Source organism: Fukomys damarensis, unplaced genomic scaffold (genome assembly GCF_012274545.1).
Source record: "Fukomys damarensis isolate Sample0158 unplaced genomic scaffold, DMR_v1.0_HiC HiC_scaffold_38, whole genome shotgun sequence".
In the NCBI taxonomy this organism is placed as follows: domain Eukaryota; kingdom Metazoa; phylum Chordata; class Mammalia; order Rodentia; family Bathyergidae; genus Fukomys; species Fukomys damarensis.
Window position 1 is genome coordinate 2608334 of NW_022900950.1, and position 19169 is coordinate 2627502.

Here is a 19169-nt window from a genome sequence, read left to right on the forward strand (position 1 = left end):
CGCGGCCGCTCGTTCTCTAGCTCGGCTTACTCCAGGACACCTTCACCTGTAGTGCTTGTGAGGGTCCCGAGTGAGGGAGGGATCCAGCCCTTATCCGCGGGTTCCTTAACCCGCGCCCAGCGAGGCCTCCGCGAACTAAGTCCTTGCCCTTGTAAGATGCCACTGGATAGATTTTGCTGTTGGAGTCTGGGGCTTAGAAAAGGCTCGGCACCTGCCCAGCCACAACTGATCCTTCCATCACAAGGAAGATGGCATTTTAGAAAACGAGGCTATTTTCACTAGCTCTAGATGCCACTTCCTTCCTGGTCTTTACAGTCAACGTCTTATCTCTACAGCCAGGCTTATAGGCCAATTGGTGGCAGTAGCCTGCGTATGTGTCTCATAAATTAACATTTTATTATCACCAGCTACGTTGTGTGATTTCATTTTATTATAACTTTTCCATGAAATAGATGTACAGCGCACAGATTTCCGTTTTATCAGAGACATGAATTACCCAGAGTCACTCGGTGTGGACTTGGCAAGAGTTGGGACATAAACTCAATTGTTTTCTTTATTTCTTTTCTTTTCTTTTTGCCTTTCTTCTTTTTTGGTACTGGAGATTGAACTCGGATCCTTGTGCTTGCAAGGCAGGCGGCGGAATCACTGAGCTAAATCCCCAGCCCAACTCAGTTCTTTTCAACTGATAGTTCTAACCTGTGCCAGGTTTCCTACTAGTTATATGTTGTGTGTGGTATTGCTGTCTCCTTTAATCTTTAGCTCATTCATGACCTTCTGTGTCCAATGAAGTACATTCCACTGGTAAACAGCTAAGATTTCGGTTCAAAAGTATTTTCTGAATCTTACCTGGTTCTTTTGTATTGATTAGATTCAGTCTTTCAAATTCATTTATAACACCTTACAAAAACATGTTAAAAGCCTGTGATTGAGACTCCAAAAGGTGACATTGCTTCACTGTCTTTTCTTAGTCCCCAGAGGCTAGCATAGTAGTATATATCACAAACAAAGTGAACAAAGAAACTTTTAACCAGTATTGCACCAAGCAAAAAGGATATGTATCTATATATAATAATGAATATATGTGGTGAGTAATGTTTATTAAATTAACTCGTTTCATCCCTACAACCATCCTTTGAGGTAGTAATTGAAAAATTGTCTCAAATAGAAAATATTGAAGGCAGGGATATTGAAGTAACTTGTGTAGATCACCATCTAAGAACCAGCCACTTAAATTTGGGTGTGGTAATACACACCCACCGGGTGGCAGAGGCAGGAGGATTGCAAATTCAAACCCAGCCTGGGCAACTTAATGACTGCACAAGACCTTGTCTTAAAATTTTAAAAGGCTGAGGGTATAGCTCATTGTGAAGGCATTGGCTTCAATGCCCAGGAAAACAAACACACACACACACACACACACACACACACACACACACACCGACTTGAATTCAAGAAACATGGAGCTCCAATGATGCAGTCGGTTAGAGCATGGTACTACTTATACAGGAAACACAGGATCCTACATATAAAGACTTTGCTATTTACCACCCAGCTTCCTTCGAAAGCACAGCAGAAAGACTTTTTTCCTCACATCTCTTCAAATGCAATAAAAGAGATTCTTAATTTTATGTAAGTGAAATAATTTGCTATGGTGTATTAGGCCAAGTCTTATTTCCTATTTGTGTATTAACATGTCTTCCTCAAGGTCACACAGCCAGTGGATGAACCTTAGTCTTTTGCCACTGCTGTTTTCCATTGCTACCTCCAAGTGATGACTTCAGATGACAGGAACACATGTAATGAGTACATGCACAACTGGTGAAATCTAAATAAGCTCTAAGTATCTCTTGGGAATCCACCCACACACCCTAACATCCAAAGTACGCATTTTAAAATGTTTTTAAAGTCCTTTGAAAAGACATTAGATTATTTTCTGAATGTTCCATATGAAGATCAAACAATCTACTCATTGAATTTCCTTAGATGTTTATCCATACCCTTCCCAAACAGATGAACTTCTTATTTTCCTGCTTTTCTCAAGTGTAAGATTAAAAGGAGTTAAACTTGTTGCACAAGGGTAATTTTTAATGGTGGATAGCTAAATATCTAAACCTTTGCTTACTACTTAATATTTGTTCTGCAAAGAAGTGATTTAAAAGAAATTACTGGGCCAGGGATTTGGCTCAGTAATTCCACCACCTGCCTCGCAGGCACAAGGGTCCCAGTTTGATCTCCAGTACCAAAAAAAAAGCCAAAAACAAAAAAAACCAAAAAACCAAACAAATAAAAGAAATTACTAAGCAAAAATTAGGTCTTTTTATTCAGAAAATGATGGAGAAAGTTCTTGTACATGACGTTTTTAAAAATTTCATTTATACCTTTGAAATATATAAACAACCTATAGATAGAAGTTCAGAAAAAAATTAGGATTATATTGTTTAAATATGTAGGAACCCGTGAAGACATAAAAGTACCAGATGACATGATAGGCCATGAGTGCCACTTTAGCAGTAGAGCTCATTTCTAGGAAAGACATTTGATTCCTTGGCATTGTCCTAGAGCTTCTATTTTTGTTTCACTTTGTTTTTCCCTTTTATATTGGCTATTTAAAAATGTAGATGACAATTGTGTCAGTTTGGCTTGATGTGTACTTTAAAAGTGGGCCCTGTTTCTGCAAAAGTTCATTGGTGTCAAGCTTGATAAATGGGCTTTTTGTATCTGGCATGGCTCTTAATGGTGCCTCCTTTTGTTAAATTGTAGTTGTGTTTACTCTCGGCTTGGACTGTTGTTTGTTTATGGTGGTACTGGGTATCCTGACAGTCAGCCCTGCCTAGAAAGATTTACATGTTTATATAGTCAGAAAACCTGAGTATTTTATATTGCTCTTGAAGCTGAAGTAGGATTTAACCTGTGTAGTCCAGACTCCAACAACTATATTTATAGTAAGCTATGTATGTGTGATTTGCTTTGTGTTCCACATTTGTCAGTTGTTTATGGGGGATAATTATAGCAAGGAGTATGCTGGCTCTAGTTTTGGTGTGCTGACTTTTATCTGCCCCCACTATCACCACCGTTCAATACTGGGGATTGAACCCAGGGCCTTGGCACTACACTGTATCCCCAGCTCAATTTTTAAATTTTTATTTATTTTTTTAAAGTAAGAAAAATTTATTGAGGGAAAGCATGTTTCTGTCTAAAAGAGGCAGAAGGGGGACCAGAAAGTGGGTTGCCCCCCAATCTTTTTATTTTGAGTGAGGGTCTCACTTAGTCACTGAGTTACGCAGGTTGGGCTTTAGCTTGTGATCCTTTTGCTTTGGGGTTACAGGTGTGCACTACTATGTCCAGCTTGGAGTGCTGACTCTTATGGCCTGTTTTACAGGGAATCAAAATGATGTGGTAAAATTTTCTAGTTTAGGATTGAAAATCAGGTATGGCTAAACAACTTAGGTAATAAATATAGTACTTGACAAACTATTTGAAAAGTTCATTGTTCTTAAGTATTTTCTTGCTTCCCTTGCAAATTTCTACTTTTGTGTTTCTGTCTTTAGTTTTACCTTCTGCCAATGTGAAAATGTTTAAATTTTTAAAAGTTAAGTCTTATGAATAGTATATTACTTCATACTGTAAAATACTAGAGTTGGATTTTTAATTTTATCCTTTTACTAACATGCCAGTTGCTATTGACGCCATGGATATTGCTTTAGGCAAGAAAATAAAAAGCCCTGTAATAAAGTACCTGTAAAAGGCAATGGCATGCCACTGTTCTGTAATTTAATAAATGCATACAAAAATGCATCAGTATCTTATTTTGTATATCACCAGGGATAGAACCTAGAGACTTTCTACCACTGAACTTCATCACAGCCTTATTCATTTACTTGTTGACGTATGGATGGATAACAGTCTCACTAAGTTTCCCAGGCTGGCCTTGATTTTGTAATCCTCCTTTTTCCGTTTCCTATATAGCTAGGATTATAGGCATACACCACTATGCCTAGCTCAGTGGTATATATTTTAACAATTCCAGAAAGATCAAGGAGTGCAGTAATTAAAATCATTTATCACTCAGAATTATCTTTCCTTATGTTATCTTCCTTCCCTCAAATATATCTAAAATATTGGATTATTGTTCGGAATATGTAACGCTTGTCAGAATTTTACGAATTATTTGAATAAACTACTAGCCCATTTCCACCCCAGCTGAGTATACTTCAGGTCAGTTTGGACACTCGTCACCCATAGTTAGTGCAGACCCACAAGTAAAAGGTAGAGTCTTCCAGATGCCACTGCAAGTGCTAATCACACTTTAGGGATCTCCAGGCTATGCACCCTTCTGAGCAACTTCAATAAAAATTTAGAGATTGTTAAGACCCTTGTTGGAACTCAGAAAATCCCTGTACATTGTTAAAATTGTAGCTTTAGCTGGGCATGGCCCTGTACATCTGTAATTCCAGCACAGCGACTGAGGCAGGAGACTCATGAGTTTGAGGCCATCCTGAACTACATGGTGAGTTTAAGGCCAGCCTGAACTACATAGAAAGACCCTGTCTCAAAAAAACCCACCAAAAAATTAATAAAAATAAATGAAATTGCAGCTTTATAAAGGATACAACTCAAAAACAGCCAAATAAAAAAAATGAACGAAAGAATCAACATGGAGCTGCCATGGCTATCCTTGAGTCCAGAGCATCATCTTCTGGAGATGTCAAGTGTTAATCCACTAAAAATCTCCAAGAAGATCCAGTATCCAGTTTTTACTGGGTTATTACATGCACATGATTGATTGAATCATTAGCCAAGTTGGTTGAACATTATTTCCCTCTTGGTTCCCTGATCTGGAGGTCAGGCTGATCCAAAGTATGAAGTTCAGCCCCAACCATGTGAGTCACTTTATGAGAATAACATGGGCATTCAACTTGCAAAGTTTCAAGGGTTTTAGGAGCACCATAACAGAACCAGGTGAACAGCTAGATTTATTCTTTGTTGGTATATGGGAGTTGGGGGACTGGGGCTTGACCCCAAGGTATTTGCCCTGAGCTGAATCCCTACTCCTTTTTAAAAAAAATTTATATTTATTTATTTTTGGTACTGGGGATCGAACTCAGGACCTTGCACTTGCAAAGCAAGTGGCGAACCACTGAGCTAAATCCCCGGCCTTCCTTTTTATTTTTAATTTTAATTAAAAAAAATTTCTTTTTGAGACAGGATCTCTTAAGACCCTAAGTTGCTGAAACAGGCTGAAACTAAATCCTCTTGCCTCAGCCTTCCAAAGTGCTGGGACTACAAGTGTGTATTACCATGCCTGACACACTGACATTTACTGTTCAAGGAAAAAAAAAAAACTAGCTAAACAATTTAAATATATTGCATTTATACTTGTGATTTTAATCAATTATTATATGTATATAATGGAGACAACATTTTGGAAGTCAGTTTACCTTTTACTATTTAGACGTATAAAAACAATTTGCTGTAAATAAAGTGGTTGTAGATGGGAAGGTGAGGAGGGGATGAAGGGAGGGCAGGGACAAGGGGAAAAAATGAGAACCAAGACTTGTCATGTAGAGGTACAAGATCCCAACAATGAATGTAACTGTGCTGTATCCCTAAAATGTACCAATAAACTCAATTAAAGCTGAAAAAAAAAATTCGCACAAATTTTCAAGAGCTCATTGGCTTATAAATGAATGTTTATCAGGCCTATGAAGTTTGAGTTCTTGTTTTCCCTATTGGTATGAACAAAATGTTGTTTGGTATTGAGGATATTAGCTCAGACATTGTACTCAAAGGCTAAGTCTAATTTGTTTCCCATGTTGTAGCATAGAGTATCTGTGGTAGTCCTCATGATTGTGGCCCTCTAATGCTATGCATTTATGTAATTGTCTCCTTTTTAGTTTTGCCAGAACTTCTGTTTTACCTTTAAACCAATAGGAATATGGCAGAGGTGTTGGAGTGCCACTCCCACAGATCACTGTGACTCTTACTCTTTTGGCCTTAAAGACATAAGCTGCCAGATTGTGAACTTCTATGGAAAAAGCTAGGTGATACACAGAAGTGTGGCTAGCCTCCAGAAGGCGAGGTTGACAAACAGCAAATAAATTCTGCTAAAACCCTTTAAGTGGGCTCTTCTCTATTCATGCTTCTAGACAGAAATTCATTTCATTTGATAGCTTGATTGAAATGTTGAGGGCCTACAGCAGAAAGCCCAGGTTGACTGGGTTCTGGGAAATTAATCTCAAGGAAAAATAAAATGAGAAGATGGAGGGGAAACAGTCTCAAAAGATTTCTTCTTCAAATTCTTTTATTTGAAGATCATACTGAAGCTTTCAAATATTTAAATTATGTAGTGTCCCTTTTTGAAGAGAATAATACTATTCTTGAGTTCTATTCTAAATTAAATAGGATAATGAACTATACTTACTGAGGACATTATCAAAAGGAAAAGAAAGCTTCAATTGACTTTCTACCAAAATTTTGTAAGGGGACTGTCAACATAAAATAACAGTCCAGGCATGGTGGCACACGCCTGTAATCCCAGCAGTCTGGGAGATTGAGAAAGGAATATTACACAGGGGCTCCACCTGGGCAGTTTAGCAATTCATTGAGACCCTATCTCAAAATAAAAAAAAAATTTAAAGGTCTAGGCATGTAGCTCAATGCACAGGCCTCACGCTCAATCCCTAGTACTTCGAAGTGAAATGAAATAACAGAAAGGCTTTCTAAAGAAATGAGCCTATTCAGGAATATGCAGAGGATTGCAGTCAGGCATAGGCATGCGGTGACCAATTATGAGCACGTCTAGGAAAATTGAGGGAAGGGGATCCTTTTAAAGACAAAAGGAAGCCACACAGGTTGCTTGAAACAAAAGTTCATTGGTTACAGGGCTTATTGCGGGCAGTGACATGCACTGGCCATTGCTCAGAGAGGTTCTTCATAGAAATGGCAAATGGCTGTGATTGCAAGTATGTGGGACGAGTAAGGCTACTTGGAATAGTACTGTTAGCACTGGCTCCTGCTAAAAAGATATCCTCAGAAATGGCCTTAACTGAAAAAGGTGGGTAGGGTCAGGGAGGGAGTGGGGAAAAAAAGAAGCAAAGATATATCATGTACAGCTACCAATTCCCTATGATGAATATGATCATTATGTATATCTAAAATGTACCAATAAATATTTTGCTTCCAAAGGAAGAAAATAAAGAAATGGACTTAACTCTAAGGCTGTGGTTTGGGCAAAGTTTTTGTGATAATTCTTTTTAAGTAAATATGCATGAAGATCTTCTCTTCATGGCCTCCCAACTCTGTTTTATTAAGAATTTGAGATAAGTGACTCCATTTTTATTCTAACAGCTTTCACAGATTAACTTCAAATTCTAAATAGTTTCTCCTTTTCAAATTATGGTAAAATATTCTAATGTCAAGTTTACTATCTTAATCATTTTAAGTATACAGTTAGTTCAGTGTTACTAAGTACATTCATATTGCTGAGCAGCCAATACCACCATCCACCTCTGTTTTTCATATTGCAAAACAGAAACTTTGTGCCCATTAAACAACAACCTCCCCATTCATTTTCCCTTTCCCCAGCTCTACAACTCGTATTCTACTTTCTGTGAATCTGAGTAATCTAGGTAAATGGAATCATACAAGGTTTGGCTTTTTATATAAAGGTTTATGATTATATGCATATAGTAGCATGTGGCAGAATTTTCCTCCTTTTTAAACCAGTAATATTTCATTCTGTATATGCATGTTGATGGACACTTAAAAGTTTTGGACTTGTTAGTTTAATCTGGGCCAGGAATATAGCTAAGTGGTGCACTGTCTGCCTGGCAAGCTCAAGACCCTGAGTTTGATTCCAGGTACCAAATAAATAAACAAACAAACAGTGCTTTATAATTGTATCTTTGCATTGATGACATCATTTACTATTTATGACATGCCCCTGTGATTTATTTGATTTTCTAACTCAGGTCTGAAAACTGTTGGCCAGCCTGCCTTTTTGTGGTGTGTGAGCTAGGAATAGTCTTTGCAAATGAACATTTGCACTCAGTTTCATGATAGGGGTACTAACTTTGAACCCATTTAAGCAAACTTCCAAGAAAAAAATTTATTATTCTTATCAATATGCCTACATTACTAAAAAATGCGTTCAACTAATATTACATTTTGAATTTCTGCAATTTAAAAATTATAAAAATCTCCAGGCCTGGTGGCATATGCCTGTAATCCCATCATTTGGAAGGCTGAGGCAGGAGTATTGCTGTGAGTTCAAGACCAACCTGGGCTACATAGTGAGTTCCAGGTCAGTCTCAACTACATAGTGAGACCCTGTCTCAAAAAACAAAAAAACAAACAACGACGATATATGTATGTATGTGTGTGTGTGTATATAATCAGTTTTCTGTCTTACTATATAAGTACTTTATAATAAACTTAATTTTGTCTCTTGGATGATGAGAAAGGAGCAAATATATCCATCATTATTTGTTGTAAAGAGTCAACTAATGGGCTAGGGATTTGGCTCAGTGGTTCTGCCGCCTGCCTTGCAAGCACAAGGGCCCAAGTTCAATCCCCTACACCAAAAAAAAAAAGTCAACTAACAGAACTGTAGACTATGAAAACACAGATTTGAGTATTAAATGATATCATAGTAAAGGTAATTAGTGAGAATGTTGGTATTAATAGATATAACAAATTTGCAGTGTCATATAAGCGATTTATATAAATCTAACTTATTCATATACCTGTTTATCAACAAATACATCAGATTTTCCAAGGAATCAATTCAAGAATTTACTCTTGGGCTGGGCATTTAGTTCAGTGGTGTCACCACTGCCTCTTAAGCACAAGGTCCCAAGTTTGATCCCTAGTACCACCAAAAAAAAAAAAAAATTTACTCTCAGTCTTTGTTTTACCTGATAGTGAAAGAAAGTAAATTGACTTCCTGTCTTGATTAAAATTATAAACATTTTGGGTGGGGGATTTAGCTCAGTTGGTCAAGTCCTTACAAAATGTATATGAAGTTCTGGTTGTTGAAAAAAAGAAAAAAGAGAAAAAGAGAAAGTTAAAGTTATTTTAAATTTTGTTTCTAGATGCTATTTGCTACTAATGGGTGTGAGCAAGTTAGATATTCTATACCGGAGACTTCTCCTCACAAAACTTTTTATTAGAGGATGGGGAAGGCCAGAAGATCTCAAAAGGTAATCATTTTTTCTTTTGAATACTTGTTTTGAATTTGTTTTATTGCATTTATCAAATCCTTTGTCCTCAAATACACAGTGATTGATTAGGCAGTTAAACATTAAATTATTTTCAAATGTAATTGTTTCCTTTTATCTACTTAGTAATTGCTCAAATTTTAGCTCATAGCATCAAATATTGGACCATGTAAAAAATAATTCCCCTCTTAAAGAGGTGTGGTGCCTATAATCCCAACACTCAGAAGGCAGGAGGATTGCAAGTTCAATGCCAGCTGGAGCTACATAGCAATTTTGAGACCTGTGTAGGCTACACTGTGAGACTTTGTCTCAAACAGAGAAAAGAAAAGAAACATTAAGCTGGCATAGTGGTGCATCTGTAATCCCAGCACTCAGGAGGCTGAGGCAGGATGATCACCTCTCATTAAAGGCCAGCCTGGGCTATATAATGAGTTCACATCCAGCTTGAACTACATAATGAGATCCTGTTTAAAAAAGAAGGAAAAAAACTAAATACATACAAATTAGATTTTTTTTACTTTAGTAATTATTAAACCGATTAGTTTCCAGGCACTGATTTTTCTCGAGTAATCTGAATTTGTAATGACTATAAAATTAGAATAAAGCTGGGTATGGTGATATATGCCTATACCAGCACTCAGGAGGCCAGCCTGAACTGCATAGCAAGATGCTGTCTCAAACCAAAAAACAAAGCCCTAAATAAATGGAATACACTGTAGCTCCTAGGAAAATCTGGACCCTAAGAAAGCTCATTTTCCATACTGGTGCCTTTAATTTTTTTGATTTGATAATTAAATTTTAATATGGTTTATGAACTGAATTTGCTAATTTTTAATCAATATTAATCTCACAGTAATGGATATAGTGGGTGTATAACAGATGATTTTTTTTCCTTTTTGTCTTCTTTCTCATAATAGACTTTTTGAATTCAGGAAGATGATTGGAAACCGCGAAAGATGCCAGAATCTGGTTTCCAGTGATTATCCAGTGTACATTGATAAGGTATTCAAATGGAACTAATGCAGTTGGAGAACTTCTGGTTTAACATAAATATGCTTAAAGAATAGACTGAGTTTTGGAGTATAACAACAGCAAACACTGAAACATGAGTGTCATGTAATATTTAAAGAATGTTATTTGTACCTTAACCAGATAGTATTAATAAATGTGTTCGTATATATGGTATTTGGGAGCATATTATTTGCCTAAATACAAAGAAGTACTTAGCCTGAATCTTTCTGAGTCTGATTTTTGTATCTGTAAGCTCAAGAGAGTTTAAGTAAATTATTCAACATTGCAGAAGAATGTAAGAAAGGGAAGTAATCTAGTTGGAAAATTGGCTCAGATGATATTTCCAAAACAACTATTAAACACAAGGGAAAATATAGGATAGAGTTAACTGAGAGAATGGTAGAAAGAAGTGGTATAAAATTAGAGAATATGAGAATGTTTTTGCTTTTTAAGCAACCAGTTGTTTTTTCTGCCAGATAATATTGAATACTTTGAGATCTTGGTAAGGGGTATATTAGGTGGGCTTCTTACAGCCCTCCCTGACATTCAACCAAAGAAACCCTCCATGTGTCTCTATCTTTAGAAGACTTCTTTTTTCGAAAGATTTCCACTGCTAAAAATAAATTTTATGAACTGAAAACCTCTATAATATAGCAGTTTCTTCTTTATCTCTTGGATTTAGAAGATTTTCCATTGACTCAAATTTTACTAAATATTTGTATTTTTAAAATATTTCTATTTTCTTTTTTTCCATTAAAAATTGTAGGCTCAAAATTTTAAAATAAAGCATATCAAATAACAAATCAAATCTCCTTTATGCCAGAAGTGTGGTTCATGTGTGTAATCCTACTTACTCCAGAGGCTGGAGGATTACATGTTCTAGCTCAGCCTTGCCAACTAAATGAGACCCTGTCTCAAGATTTTTGAAAAAGGATTAGGGTTGTAGCTCAGTGGAAGGGCACCTGTCTAGTTTGAACAAAGCCCTGAATGCAATATTCAGTACCACAAAGAAAAAAAAATCTCCTTTAATTTCTGGCACTTTCTGCCACCTATTTCCACTTCTCTTGAGGCATTACTTTTAAGATCTAGGCTCCAGGCATGGTGGCATGTGCCTACAGACTTGACTAGTCAGAGGCTAGGAGGATCATGAGTTGGTGGCTAGCCAGACTGTTTCTCAAGATCCTGTCTCAAAATTAAAGGGATGGAGCACTTACCTAACATGTTCAAGGCCCTGGGCTTGCTCAGTCTTTCTTTGTTTTCTTTCTTCCTTTCTTTTTCTTTCAAGACAGTATCTTGCTATGTATCACGCTGGCCTTGAACTCACAATGATCCTCCTGTCTCAGCCTCCCAAGTACTGAGCTTACAGGCATGTGGCACCTGAGCTCAGGAAAAAAAAAGATTTTGGAATATATCTTGATTTTTCAAAGCTTTGATATAATTCACATACATAACATATATCTCATCTTTTTTTTTTAATGGTACTGAGGATTGAACCCAGGACCTTCACACTGAGATACATCCCCATCTCTCTCTCTCTCTCTCTCTCTTTTTTTTTTTTTTTTTTTTTTTTTAATTTTTTTTTTTTTGTTAACCATGGATTGAACTTAGGTCCTTGTGCTTGTGAGGCAGGTGGCAGAACCACTGAGCTAAATCCTCAGCCGTCCATGTCTTTTTGTTTTTTAGTTTGAGAAGGGTTTTGCTAAGTTGCTTAGGCTGGGCTTAAACTTGTGATCCTTGTCTCAGGTTCCCAGGGTTCTGGAGAATTCACTTTTTCAAAGTATACAGCTTCCACAATGTACAACCATCACTTTTTTCACTAATTGCAGAGCATTTTCATTGACCCAGAAAGAAATATTGTTTTATACCCATTGTTTGTTATTTCCTGTTGCACATTCTCTACTTGCTGACAATGACTAATCTACTTTCTGTTCCTATGAACTCTGCAATTTAAGTAATTTCTTATAAATAGAATCATACAATACATGGTCTTTTTTGTGTCTGGCTTCTTAAGTATGATTTTTAAAATATTTTGTTCTGAGAATTGAACCCAGGCCCTCACACATATTAGGCAAGTGACTGAACCTCTGGCCACATCTATACCCCTTTTTAAAAATTTTTTAGATAAATTCTCACCAACTTGCTCAGACTGGTTTCAAATTTGTGATACTCCTACTTCAGCCCCTAGTGTGCTTCAGATTACAGGTCCATGGCAGCATGCTATTTTTAGGTTCAGTATTTTATTCTCTTCTATTAATAAATGGTATTGTATGATATGCCATATTTTATTTTTCAAATTGATAGACATTTGAGACCTTTCCACTTGGCTATTATGAATTGTGTAGTTGTGAACATTCTGTACAAGTTTATGTGTGAACATTCAGTTCAGTTTTATGTATACGTGCGAGTTTAATTATTGGGTTATATGACAGCTCTATATTTAACTTAATTTTTAGCACCTAAGCAATTTAAAAAATCCTGAATTTCAATATCGTGTTTCTATGTACATATTTTGATCATATGCATCTCCTCTATTAATCTCCCTTACATGCCTTTTCTCTCCTTTTTGGTCTCTTCCTCCTGTCTATGAAAGTTTTCCTTCTATCATTGTTTCACCTTTTTTAGATTCCACATACTAGGGAAAACATGTGATACTTACCTTTCTGTGTCTGGCTTTTTTTGCTTAACAGTATGATCTCCATATCCATCCATTTTCTTGCAAATGACATAATTTTGTTCCTTATAGCTGAATAATACTCTACTGTGTATATGTACCACTTTTTTTTTAATCATTCATCTATCGATGGGTTGGCTGGTTCCATATCTTGGTTATTGTGAATTGTGACAAAATAAAAATGGATATATAGGTTTCTCTTTAGTATGTTGGCTTTAATTCTTTCTGGTATATATGAAGGAAGTAGTCATATAGTAGTACTAATTTTGGTTTTCTGAAGAACTTCCATTACAGTGTAGTAATTTACAATCCTACCAGAAGTGTAGAAGGGTTCCTTTTCTGTACACCTTTACCAGCATTTATTGTTTTTTTCTATTCTTGATAATAGCCATTCTAATTGGGATGAGATGAAATCTCATTGTAATTTTGGTTTGCATTTCCCTAATGGTTAAAAATGTTGAACATTCTTTTATATGCTTGTTTGCTTCTTTTGAGAAGTATCGATTCAGTTCATTTGCTCATTTATTAATTGGGCTATTTGATTTTCTGGTGTTTTTTTTGTTGTTGTTCTTTATATATTCTAGATCTGTTGGAAGAGTAATGACAAAAATTTTCTCCTATTCTGGAGGTTATCTCTTTACTCTTAATTGTTCCCTTGCTGTACAAAAACTTTTTAAATTGAGTAGTCCCATTTCTTGATTCCTGGTATTATTTTCTGTGCTATTGAAGCCCTATTCATAAAGTCTTTGCCTGTGCCTATGGCTTCAAGTGTTTCCATGTAGCATTTTGTCTTTCTTATTTTTTGGATACTGGGGATCAAACTTGGGCCCTTGCGCTAATGAGTTCTAGCATTTTCAAAGTTTTGGGTCTTACACCTATGTCTGATCCATTTCTGATTTGATTTATGTACAGGGTGAGAGACAAGGGTCTAGTTTCATTCTTCAACAAGTGGATATCTACTTTTCCTAGCACCATGTAGAGTCTGTCTTTTCTTCAGAGTATGTTTTTGGTACCTTTGTCAAAAATCACATGGCTGTAGTTTTATGGATTTCTTTTGTGCTTCTATCCTGTTCCATTGATCTATGCCAGTATTTTTGTGCCATTACCATACTATTTTTGTTACTGTGGCTTTGTAGTATAATTTGAAATCAAATATTGTTTTATCATGCCTCTGCCTTGCTCTTTTTGCTTTGGCTACTCTGGGTTGTGTTTCTGTATGAATTTTAAGATTTTTTTCTAGTTTTATGAAGAATGTTATTGGAATTTTGATGGGGTTTGCACTTTTGGTAATATGGCCATTTTAGCAATATTGATTGTGTGATTCATGAACATGGGAAGCCTTTCCATTTTGTATTGTCTTCAATTTTTTTCTTCAGTGTTCTGTAATTTTCATTGTAGAGGTATTTTACCATCTTGGTTAGGTTGATCCCTAGGTACATATTTTATTTCTATCATGAATGGAATTTTTTCCCTGATTTTTTTCTCAGCTATTTTATGATTAGTATATAGAAAAATTATTGAATTTTTTTTAACATGTCAACATAGTATGTTTAACTTTTCCCCAAGTACTTGGAATTTAACCCAGGAGTATTGCACTGAGTAATATCCCCTGCCCGTTTTCAATTTTTTATTTTTAAGACATGGTCTTATGAAATTGCTGAGTTGACCAGGTGGGGCTCAAACTTTCTATCTTGCCTAAGCTTCCAGTATGCATCAGTTATAGGTGGTTTATATTTACTTTTTAAGAAAATGCATAAAACTTTTCCCTAGTCTCTCTACCCCCAAGACAGACATGGTGGCGTACACCTGTAGTTCCATCACCAGGGAGGCTGAGGTAGGAGGATTGCTGTGAGTTCAAGGCCAGACTGGGCTACATAGTGAGTTCAAGGCCAGTCTAAACTATACAGTGAGACCTTGTCTCAGAACAAACAAAAATGACTACCCTGTTTTACATTCCATCAACAGTAGCACTTTTGCCACATTCTTACCAATATTTGTAATTCACAAATGTATTTCATAACATGAATTTTTATAACTATGATGTTGAACATCTTTTCGCGTGAATACTACCTATTTGTATGTCTTCTTTAGAGGAAAAGGTTTTCAGGTCCCTCACTCACTTTTGAATAGGGTTACTTATCTTTTTATTCTTGAGTTGTGTTGTAGTTATTAAATGTATTATATATTTCCATATGTGGTTCTAAAATTTTTCTTTCTTATACTAGCTTTAGTAACTCTTGTTGAATTATATTCCCTTTCATATTAGTTTGTTCTGCCTCATTTATTAGTAATTTGTACTGCCTCTTTCATCAAACAATTTAAAATATATACAAAGAAAACTTTAAAACTGTATGCTCAGGCACTGGGCATGGTGGCACATGCCTGTAATCCTAGCACTTAGGAGGCTGAGACAGGAGGATTTACTCAAGTTTGAGGCCAACCTGGGCCACATCAATAGCTTGCCAGTACTGAACCACTATAATATCTTTGATGTCAAGTCTTATTTGATTGTGGTAAATTATTGTAATTTTTAAATTATTGTTGTGATTGTATTGTTGAATGCTGTTGAATTCTTTTAACTAGTAGTATTGAATTCTTTAGTATTTTATTTTGAGTTATTGCTGTCAATGTATGAATGAGATTTATTATTTATTTTACCAAGTAGGCTGTAGTAAAAGGTATAGAAAGAAAATAAATGTGTAGGAACAATGTCTTTTGAAAAGCAGAGTAGAGCTAAAAGGATGTATAGTAAGCGCTGGAAAAAGTTGTTAATTCAGTAGATCCTTTTTATTATAAAAACATCCGTGGTAGACCAACATATAATCTACTTCATATAATCTACAGCATACAATCTTCATTTCCTTTCTTTTAGATTGAAGAGCAGTCAGACTGTAAGGTCCTAGATGGACACTTTGTTTCCCCAATGGCCCATTATGTACCCAATATCATGCCAATTGAATCTGTTATTGCAAGGTAAGAATTTTTGACAAAGATAAATTAGTAAGCTGATTGTGTTCATTAAAGTCATATCAATACCATTTGTTATTTCAAATCAGTAACAAGGCTAATTAAATTATTGGAAAGACTAAATTTAGAAGCTACTTTATTTATTTTTTTATTTATTTACTTTTTAATTTTATGAGGCAGGGTTTCTCTACGTAGTTCAGCCTGGGCTTGAACTCACTATATAATTCAGGTTGGTCTCGAACTCACGGCAATCCTTCTGCCTCAGCCTCTCCTGAGTACTAGGATTATAGGCATGCATGCATGCCTGGCTAGCTATTTTCAGTCTTGTAGGAACACAGTAGTAATGGGCTGCGTGTATCAGCCTATGTCTATAATCCCAGCACTCAGGAGGCTGAAGTAGAAAGATCCTTGTGAGTTTGAGGCCAGCCTCAACTACATAGTGGGACCCTAAAAAAAAAAAAAAGTACAGAATAGTATGTATGTAAGGATGTTTACCAAAACATTGTTTGTAGTTGCAAAAAAACCAGTGTGCTAAATGTTTGGCAACAGGAGATTAATTATCCATATAATTGATACTGTTACTGACATGGCAATATGGTCACACTATATGAATGTCTTTGTTACTTTCCTGGTTGCTGAGACAAAATATCTGACACCCATAAGTTAAAGGAGGAAAGGTTTATTTTACTTTATAATTGGTAGAGGTTTCAGTCCATAATTGACTGGCTCCATGGTGGAGGAGCATTGCAGAGGAGAAACAGTCCATGGCATGGCAAGCAGAAAGCAGCAAAGCAACAGCAGTGAAGACGCAGCAAAAGCAGCAGCCAGTGAAAGAAGTCTTCCTTTCTCTATTATCCCATCCAGGCTACAGGCCTTTTGGTGGGATGCTACCTCTACTCAGCTTAGGCCTTCCCATTATCCACACCCCGAATTGTGCTAAACCAATCAGTGGACTAATTTAGTACCACACGCCCTTAATCCTAGTATCACATATCCTAGATTCAGCTCAAGAAGTCCTGTGAGCACATGCGGCTTTGGGGGAACATCTCAATACAAGCCATAATAATGAAAATATAAGAAGGTAATACAGACAATTGTTTAATTCCACTTTTGTAAATGCACAGGCACATGCACACTATCACAAGAATTTCTAGAACATGTATATTAATGTGCAAACCCTGATTATCTCTTAAGTGGAAAGATTTTGGCTTTCAAAATTAGAGTCTTAAATGTGTACAGTGTTCATAACTTTGCTATGATAGGAAGAAAAGGTTTTTAATTGAATAAATTAAAGACTATGTAGTAATTTAGAATAGATAGACTACATAGTAAGAAAAGCTCCAGAAGATAGTTTGTAATTAACATACCAGTTTGAGAGAGTAAATGGACAGTCCAAAAATACCCAAGGTTTTTTTTTAAATAAAATGAGTTTGTCATAAAAAAGAATTCTCCTTAGCCTTTTGCCTTAAGTTTTTTTCTTTTTTTTCTGCCTGAATTTTAAAATTTCTTAAATTAATTTTATTGGTGCATTTTAGATATATGTAATAACATTCATCATAGGGAATTGGTAGCTGTATGTGAATGATATAGCTTGACTTTTTTTTCTCATTCCCCTCCCCTCCCTTCAACTTCTCTTCCCCTCATTTACAAAAGCTTTGTTTCTGTTTTTTCCTTCTATTTTTTTCCTTTTGATACCCAAGGCTTTTAATTCATTAATCATACAGTAGTTGAAACTTAGTTTTGTTTTTTTTTTAATCTTCTCTATATGATTCCTGCAATATTTAGGTTCTCAACAAAAAGGGAAAAGAAAACAATGTGAGAGAATGAAAAGATGAAAATAAAGTGTTTGTAGATTGGGAGGGGAGGAGGGGGTGAAGGGAGGGCAGAGGTAAGGGGAAAAAAATGAGAATCAAGACTTGCCATGTAAAGGTACATGATCCCAACAATGAATGTAACTGTACTGTATCCCTAAATGTACCAATAAACTCAATTAAAAAAAAAATATTTAGGTTCTCAAACTCGATTCTTTTCACAATTCTGGTTGCAAACCGAATTGGATGAGAACCAAATCAAATTCAGTGGTTAGGTTCAGTGTTGCCCTCATGCAGGAATTGGTTTTTGTCCAGTTTGGTTTGCTAAGAATTGTGGAGAGAATTGATTTGTGAAATGAGGTATCACTGTAATTTGCTCTGTTGAAACTTTCATCACAGAATACAGAAGTTAGTTTTACTCCAATCTTAATGGGTTTTTAAAATTGTTTTTAATTCTAAATCATGGTTGAAGCTAAGTCTTTCCATGGTTTTCTATTTTGTTCTTTACCTAATTCTTTTCACTTTTAAGGAACAAGATACTTTACTATTTTTCTCTGCATTGTTGATAATAAGCCATTTGCTACTTTTGGTAAGTGGTTTCTCCTGTAATGTTTTTGTTTGCAATAGCAGTGGTACATATATGTGTATATGTGAAAATCCTTCAGTCGAGCATTTATTCTGTAATGGAAATGGAAACCTACCTAAACTTTATGTGAGTTACATTGGAATCCTGAATAAATTCCAGTTTATTCCAAGAAATTCGTAACCTAATAAATGAATCTGTATAGTGAATTAATGGAAAACCAATTTTAAGTATTTTAGTTGTTTCATTATCTCTTAGGTAGCTTTGTAAATGTTTTTCTATTAATAACTTCAAAATACTATGTAATGGGAAGAACCAGAACATTGGAATTAAACAGATCTGCAGTTGAACTCTACTACATATTGACCTGAAGACTTTTGGTCAATTACTTAATCTATGAACCAGGTTTTATAAAGTAGGAATATTTGCAGATGGGTGTGGTGTACATGCCTGTAATCCTAGCACTTGGGCGGCTGAGGCCGAGGATCACCATGAGTTCAACGCCAGCCTGAACTGCACAGCCACACCCTGCTTCAAAAAACAAATAAAACAAAAAAACACCATAATAAACATGAAATCATAATAACATGAATGATCTATATTTTGCTATTTTATATATTTATTTTTGCAGTGCTGGAAATCAGACCCAGCATGTTGTAGATCTTATGCAAGTGCTCTCCTTCTGAGCTACATCCCCAGTCCAGCTACATTTTGTTATTTGAATAATATATTTGTTGCAATTTTGTATGTAGAATAATAGCAGCATACTTAAGAACACCTTTAATACTAGAAATAAGAATTCCTTGGGGCCAGGGATTTAGCTCAGTGGCACCACACCTACCTAGCAAGCACAAGGTCCTGAGTTCCATCCCGGGTTGCAAAAGAGAATTGCTGGTTTTATTATGTAG

General features: G+C 35.8%; 1 protein-coding gene across 2 annotated transcripts in view; it reads left to right on the forward strand.

Moving 5' to 3' along the window:
* Abhd18 (abhydrolase domain containing 18) overlaps positions 1-19169 on the forward strand; it is a 35428-nt gene that overhangs the window by 317 nt on the left and 15942 nt on the right. The window contains exons 2-4 of one of the 2 annotated variants that reach the window (XM_010618855.3): positions 9093-9200; positions 10136-10220; positions 15773-15873. In XM_010618855.3, the coding sequence (XP_010617157.1) occupies positions 9109-9200; positions 10136-10220; positions 15773-15873 (278 nt within the window). In that variant the 5' untranslated portion in view covers positions 9093-9108. Of the gene's footprint in view, positions 1-9092; positions 9201-10135; positions 10221-15772; positions 15874-18240; positions 18268-19169 lie in introns of those variants that run through there. The other variant, XM_019206716.2, reaches the window with a different exon arrangement.